Genomic DNA, 8,168 nt, shown 5'->3' with positions numbered 1-8,168 from the left:
TGGCAGGAATATTGGGATAGAAGTGAAACAGGAAGACATTTATACAGAATACAAAAAAAGATAGACTCGGGTAGAAGGACAGGCAGGAGACGGAGGGAGGAAATCATAATAACACGTCTAAGAATAGGGCACTCAGGTCTAAATCACACACTAAAGATAATCAATAAACATAGTACAGGAAATTGCATACACTAAGAAACTGTAGAACATGTACTGCTACATTGTAAAAAATATGAACAAGAAAGAAATAACCTTTTGCAATCTTTGGAAATGGCTCAACAACACAGTTTAACACTAGCTGGATTATTAGGGAAAACACCAAGTAATATAAATCATTTAATTATCAAGTTTTTAAAAGAAATAGAAATATATAATAGAATCTATTTTTTTTTTTTTTTTTTTTTTTTTTTTTTTTTTTTTTTTTTTTTTTATATCTCGTATTACACAGTCCAGTTGGTGGCGGTAAATGCATCTTTACGTTGGTATGCCAATCGCCATTAAATAATAATAAGAAGAAGATGCGTAGTGGCGTGCACAGACAGCGTGCACACGAACAGGAGGGAGAGAGAACTTGATAAAGTTCTGCAGACACACCGTTCGAAAAGCTAGCTCTCTCTCTACATAGCAGATGGGAGTTTTACTTACAGAAAGGTGTTCTGAGGGCAGAAAGACAAATGATTGGTTCAGAGAAATAACCAATCAAAATGCAGAGAAGGCGGGCAGTAAAAAACTAAATTAACCAATCAAAATGGAGAGAAGGCGGGCACTAAAAAGCCGAAAAAAAATAATGCGGGACTACATTAAAAAAAAAAAAATCCTAAAAAGCCGGAAAAAAATAATGCGGGACTACATTTAAAAAAAATAATAATCCTGTCAGCAGTGGAAGATCCTTTAAAAAAAAAATCCTGTCAGCAGTGGAAGATCCTTTAAAAAAAAATCCTGTCAGCAGTGAAAGATCCTGGCTGAGCGGCTGAGAAAACGTCTTTGAAACTGCACCAGTAGAGGTAAGCTTGTTTTCTATTTTTATTTAGTTATCTGGGCATATTTTGTCTAACTTGATGAACCAAGAGAGTGCCGTCTGTCTTCGTCAGGGGTGCCGTCAAAAATATTCTGACGTTACTGATATTGAAAATGAAATAAATTTAAAATACAAAAAAGTCAACTTATCATGGAAATGTAGACCATTAGCCATCTCAAACATCAAATTTTGTCTCACACGCCCCTCTGGGAGCCGTTATAATATATATATTTATATTTCTGTGCTGTTCTTATCGGCTGTAATTCAACCTTTCCGCTTCCATCAGTAGACGGAATTAATCAGTCATAATAAGAGCTGTTTATTGTCGAAATTCAAATCACTTTCAGTATCGCGGAGAGAGCAAGCCACACACACACACACAGAGAGAGAGAGAGAGAGAGTTTTTTTGTGTGTGTTAGCAGTCCGAGGGATGCAGATTGTAAGTTTTTTAATACATTTTAGACTGGGGTGACTTGAGATTTTGAATACTTTTAAAGTGTGCCGTGACTGAAAAAAGGTTGAGAAACACTGTTGTACTGTATAGTGTACTGTATAGTGTACTGTAATGTGTAGTGCTGCTCTCAGGGCAGGAGAAGTGTACTGTATAGTGTACTGTATAGTGTAGTGCTGCTCTCAGGGCAGGATAAGTGTACTGTATAGTGTACTGTATAGTGTAGTGCTGCTCTCAGGGCAGGAGAAGTGTACTGTATAGTGTACTGTATAGTGTAGTGCTGCTCTCAGGGCAGGAGAAGTGTACTGTAGGTACTCTAATTTCCTTCGGGATCAATAAAGTATCTATCTATCTATCTATCTCTATCTATCTATCTATCTATCTATGATGAATGGTTAGCATTAATGTGTTATGCTCTTATACATTTTTTATTTTATTTTTTTTGCTTTTACACTTCCATTTATGTCTATGCAAAAATGTGGTAGTGTATCATGCTCTGCAAGTATTTGACATGTATACAGTGTAAAGCTTGTTTTGGGGTAGGAATAATAATAATAATAACATTTCATTTGAAAACGGTACTTGTCTGCATTGTGCCAAGTGTAAAGTTTGGTGGAGGGGGGATTATGGTGTGGGGTTGTTTTTCAGGAGTCGGGCTCAGCCCCTTAGTTCCAGTGAAAGGAACTCTTAATGTTTCAGCATACCAAGAGATTTTGGACAATTTCATGCTCCCAACTTTGTGGGAACAGTTTGGGGATGGGCCCTTCCTGTTCCAACATGACTGCAGACCAGTGCACAAAGCAAGGTCAAAAAAGACATGGATGAGTTTGGTGTGGAAGAACTTGACTGGCCTGCACAGAGTCCTGACCTCAACCTGATAGAACACCTTTGGGATGAATTAGAGTGGAGACTGTGAGCCAGGCCTTCTCGTCCAACATCAGTGTCTGACCTCACAAATGCGCTTCTGGAAGAATGGTTAAAAATTCTTATAAACACACTCCTAAACTTTGTGGAAAGCCTTCCCAGAAGAGTTGAAGCTGTTATAGCTGCAAAGGGTGGCGACATCATATTAAACCCTATGGATTAAGAATGGGAGTCACTCAAGTTCATACGCGTTTCTCACGTGCAATAAATCACGGGCAGACGTGCGAATACTTTTGGCAATATAGTGTAAATGTAAACAAAAACGGAATGCAATTTTTTTTGCAAATCACAGAGACCTGTATTTTATTTACAGAAGAACATAGAAGACATATCAGATGTTGAAAGTGAGCAGCAACACATCGCAAAATATTTCGGACAGGGCCATGTCTACCACTGTGTAGAATCCCCTCTAGCTGCTACACAATCAACAAAAACTGGGGTTGTAGAAGTCTGGGTTTGGAAAATGTGAACAGATTAGATTAGTTTTGTTCTTGAGTCAAGATAGCTCTTGGGTTTGGAGAAGGAATTGTAAATTAAGAGAATGCCACCATAATTATGTTTTATTTCCTTTTTTAGGAAAAAAATGGAGAATATTTGGATTGAAGGTGTTAAACAAAAGTTGAAGAAGGTTACAGATCCTGATATCATCCAAGAAGTAGTTGTTGTTTCTGAGGAGGAGAAGGACTTTATGCAGTCCTACATCAAGAAATTGGAAGTGGAATCTCACAGCTACTTTTAATCTCCTGTATGTACTCACAAGGACTACTACTACTATGCCTGTGAGAGATCAAAAAAAGCAAAGGAAATCCAACCAAAACCAGGGCCAACTCTTGCAAAGCCTATGTGTCTTTTAGTATAATTAAGGATGCTGTATTTACTGGTGCTGTTGTGCACAAAATGCTGAAACACGTTGGACATGATGTCGGGATGTCGGCATACAAGAAGAGGGTGTAAAAAAATTTTTTGATCCAGAGCTACTGGTTTTCATTGACATGTGGCTTGAACAAGGTCTATCAGTGTCCGAAACACTTCTAAAAAGTGTTGATTGGGCAGAACGTCATGGCCACATGGACAAACACAATCGTCGATACTATGTTACACCAACTATGTTGACATGCTAGTCACATCAGAGCTAAAGGAGAACATTTGTTTTCATCAGCCTTTAAGTGATGATAAACCCTTGATAATTGTAGTACAGACACCCTGGCAAAAACTGATTTTAAAAGAACATAAACATCCCATGGTGTTCATGGACGCCACCTACAAAAGCATTACCTCATATGGCTGTGCGTTTTATGCACTTCTTCTGACTAATAGTACTGGAAGAGGGATTCCATTTGCATACTTTATTATCAGCCGTGAATCAACAGCCACACGCCTGGAAAAGCTTTCTAGATGTAACCCCGGGTTTCTTCCCAGGTCAGTTCACAAATGCTTTAATTCTGACTTTACTTTACAAACAATGTACAATGTATGATGACTATGATTTATGTAGTAAAACTAATTTGAGATTAAAATTTTTCAATACTTTATCTAGTCTTACAATGATAAAAAAAAAAAAAACATTATTAAATGTTGTTCCTAAAAATGCAGATTTTCTTCCCCAATTAGTTTTCAGGTCAGTGATGATTGACAAGGACCTGAAAGAGCTAAATGCCATAAGACAGATTTTTCCGTCAGCAAAGGTTCTTGTTTGCTGGTTTCATGTGCTGCAGGTAAATTTCAGAGCTATTCATAAATTTAAATGACTGCAAATTACCGCTGTTGACACTGCAAAAGTATTGACTTTGTTTATTGTAGGGTTAGGGTGAAAGTTGACTTTTTGAGCACCAATCATATTTACTGTACTTTGTAAGAATTGTAAGACTAATACTAATCCCAACCCCAGCCACCGGCACAAATAGTAATTCTCCATAAAATGTTGGAAGAGTTGATGGCAAAATGTATTAAAAATACATTTTTTAATACAACCCCAAATTAGAAAATGTTGGGACAACATGGAAAATGCAAGTAATTAAAAAACACAGTTTCTTACATTTACATGTTTTATATAACTTCATTTCATTTATTACTAAATTTCAGACCTGCAACATAATCCAAAAAAGTTGGGACAGTAAAGCATTTACCACTTTGTAATGTTGCTATTCCTTTTCACCACACTTAATAAAGCAATAAGCCACGTGCGTTACTGTGATTTTAGCACGGGGATGACGTTTTTGGCACGACGCGAAGCTGAGTGCCTAAAACTTCTTTCCCCGTGCTAAAATCATAGCAGTAACGCACGGTCTCGAGTGGCTTAACGCCAGGTAGTTCGATTAACAGTGTTGCTAGGCAACATGAGGGCGAAAATAACATTAACTTTTTCTTTTCAGTGGCGTATTAATATGGAATGATGTGAGGTGGTCCTAGGTGTGCGTTTATCGGGGATTTTACAACGGCTTCGAACGCGGCTCAGCCAATCAGATTTTAGGACCGGAACTATCCGTTTTATAAAAGACGTTTTATCACAGACGAGTCAAAGTGATTTAGTTTATTTAATTTATTTTGTCTCATTCTTTCTGCAAACACGTCTTAAGATATGCAACAATACTGGGTCATCGTTGCTGCATTCTCCACACATTCTCTATTGGGGACAGGTCAGGACTGCAGGCAGGCCAGTCCAGTACCCGTACCCTCTTCTTAATCCCTCACCCACGTGGTTATATCATTGTTGAGTGTTTAGCTTGACCTTTATGCACTGAAATGCCTCCTGATTCCTTGAATCGTTTAATGATGATATGCACTGTAGAGGGAGAAATATGCAAATCCCTTCCAATCTTTCTTTGAAGTACATTGTTTTTAAACATTTCAATCATTTTCTCAAATCATCATCATCATCAATCATTTTCTCACACATTTGTTGATAAACTGGAGATCCTCTGATCATCTTTACTCATCAGAGACTCAGCCTTTTCTTGGATGCTGCTTTTGTACAAAACCATGATTACAATCACCTGTTGACACCTGTTTGGAGTCACATCATTATTTAGTTTTTTACCTCATTAACTAGCACTAAATTGCCCCTGTCCCAACTTTTTTGGACTGTGTTGCAGGTCTGAATGGCACGAATGGGTGCATATATAAAAAAAAAAAAAAATTTAAAACAATTAAAAAGTAATTTATAGAAACCACCATTTTAAAAACCAAAAGTAATTTTTGGAAACTTTTTCTAATTTGGCATTTTAAAAAATTGTAAACATATGTTTAATTTCTTATTTAAATACCCAATAAGTAAACTGGTTCTATGAGTTTATCTTTCAATATATTCAGATAACTAACTCTATCACCCACATGATCAGAAAATATCTCACTCTATTTAAAATTATTACAAAAATATTGTTACTGATTTTCTTTAACATGTAGGCTGTGCATCGGTGGTTGGTAAAAAGGGATGGAGGGAACCTGCAAGTGGACCAGAGAAACGTGGTGATTCAAACAATGGTAGCAATGAAGATGTGCTTAACGATAAGACTCTCTCACACCCAGAAAGGAAATACAGAAACTTGGGGTAAGCAGTCTCCTGAGTAATACCTTCTTCTGTATCAAACAATGAGAATATTGTGAAAAGTTCAGTTTTCTTAATAATTCAATTCAAAAAGGTAACATGTCATATATTTTATACTCATTACAAGTGAAGTGACACATTTAAAGGCCCTTTTTTGTTTTACTTTTTATCAGTATGGCTTAGAGCTCATGGAAATCAGAAATCTAGTATCTCACATATTTCATAAGATAAAACGAATGTACAATACAAAAATGTCCAACTTCTGACAAAAATGTTTATTTATACACTTAGTACATTGCTGCCTTGGGTGTAGATTTTCTATGGGGTCCAGATCCAGAGATTTCCAGAGTCTTCCCCATGATCGTGGTTGTGTGTGCTGAACTAAACCGACAGGTACATGTTATCATGTTTAAATAGTAATTTACTCAGAATAAAAAATTTGTAATAATTTTAGATAATGGATTTCTGATTTTTCTGAGCTATTGGCCATACTGTTCAAAAGTAAAATAAAATGCTTGAAATATGTGACTTTAAATGGAATGAATATAAACTAAATGACAGTTGAAAATGAACTTTATGATATTCTGTTTTTTAAGCACTAGCACTGTATGTCTCCTCATTTTATCAGCATTTACAGTAAATAAAATCATGAAAAGATTCAGAGAAATTTCTTCATGTAAGGGACAAGGGTGAAAACCAGTACTGGATGGCCATGATCTTTAGGCCCTCAGACGACACTGCATTAAAACAGACACAATTCTGTAGTGGAAATCTACCTGCATGGGCTCAGGAACACTTCTGAAAACCATTGTCCATGAACACAGTTAATCACTGCATTCACAAATGTAACCTAAAACTCTACCATTCAAAAAAGAAAACAAATATAAACGGATTAGCTTGCGTTTGTATAAGAGTCTTACATATGTTTGATCTCTTCTGTTACATCTAAACATTACGAAACTTACAAATCTAATGATGCATGTGTTAATGTTGCTATAATTGTTGGTAATAATAATAATAAGAATAATTGATATTTATTTGAATTACTACAGTTGGTTGACATTACAACATAATTGTACCTGAATAAATATAAATGAACTGAACAGTTGTTAATACAGACCCTGCAGTCTATACATATTGTAGATCCATTGTTGTCAGTCATATATACATTTCTTGTGTTCTTAGTTAATAAACAATTTTAATTTTTTGACATACACTGTACGTTCTGTATAACAAATTCAGATTCTAATAGTGGAGCCCCTTCGAATATATTTCTTTTTTGTGCTATAAACAGCATTGTCTGTTTATTGTCTGATTTCTTCCCAGTATTTCTTCAAACTGTGCACAGATTTATCCATCATCCTGTATATGGTAAATGTGTATAGATAATAGTTAATATATAAGATATGAACTTTGTATACATTATTCTCAGCTTTTTCAAGCCATAATTGCCTTCAGATTTTCTATGCAGATGTTTCTTATGTTCTGTTTTGAAGCTGTTGTAAGGTTATAAACATTCATTTAAAGTTTTTTTTTTTTAGGAAGAGGAGTTTAATAACACATCAGCTACAAAATGCAGAGAGCTGGATTCCTACTTTGGTAGTTCACATGTATCTACCTACTTGAACAGTCAATGGATTTCTTGTGGGGAGCTGTGGTCCAGTTTCGGCAGGTCATTTAATCATGAAAACAGTGAGACTAACAACAAGGCAGAGAGGTACAGGAATGTACTGTATATAGACCTGCTTATTGTAAGAATCAACTTGTTATTATCACTGAAAATGGTGGAGCCTGTAATCACATGTCCAAAGGCATAATGTTTGTCTTGTACAAATAAATAAATATGCACACTCATACTTAAAAACTCTTTATATAACTATTTTTAATAAGGGTATTGCCTTGGGGGTTTGTAATCACAATTCCACGTTGTGCTAATCCAGTCTAGGCACTATTTAAAAATTGTAGTTGATCTATCTCTGTCTGAATCCTGCAGCTCTTGAAAAATCATTAAATACCTTTAAACATATTATTGATATTATTATTTCAAAAGTATTTACAGGGGCTGTGGCAATTTCCTTCTTTTACAGGTTCTTCCTCACAATAAAATATCAATTCCTGAAGGGGAACGCGAACAGGCGAATTGATCAGCTCCTTCAATTGCTCTGTGGGGATGTTCAGAAATATTACTGGTAATTATGATCACATTTTACATTTAGTATTAAAAAAAATCT

General features: G+C 35.7%; 1 protein-coding gene across 2 annotated transcripts in view; it reads left to right on the top strand.

Annotated features, from left to right (window-relative positions):
* Positions 1-494: 494 nt before the first annotated feature.
* Positions 495-8,168, top strand: part of LOC134316991 (uncharacterized) — a 29,384-nt gene continuing 21,710 nt past the window's right edge. The window contains exons 1-7 of one of the 2 annotated variants that reach the window (XM_062997605.1): positions 495-1,004; positions 2,970-3,812; positions 4,005-4,108; positions 5,796-5,940; positions 6,229-6,330; positions 7,479-7,654; positions 8,025-8,126. In XM_062997605.1, the coding sequence (XP_062853675.1) occupies positions 6,295-6,330; positions 7,479-7,654; positions 8,025-8,126 (314 nt within the window). In that variant the 5' untranslated portion in view covers positions 495-1,004; positions 2,970-3,812; positions 4,005-4,108; positions 5,796-5,940; positions 6,229-6,294. The remainder of the gene's footprint in view (positions 1,005-2,969; positions 3,813-4,004; positions 4,109-5,795; positions 5,941-6,228; positions 6,331-7,478; positions 7,655-8,024; positions 8,127-8,168) is intronic. The other variant, XR_010013151.1, reaches the window with a different exon arrangement.

The sequence above is a fragment of the Trichomycterus rosablanca genome, chromosome 6, assembly GCF_030014385.1.
Source record: "Trichomycterus rosablanca isolate fTriRos1 chromosome 6, fTriRos1.hap1, whole genome shotgun sequence".
Taxonomy (NCBI): domain Eukaryota; kingdom Metazoa; phylum Chordata; class Actinopteri; order Siluriformes; family Trichomycteridae; genus Trichomycterus; species Trichomycterus rosablanca.
Note: the sequence above shows the minus strand (reverse complement) of the source record. Positions and strands in the feature narration are given on the sequence as shown.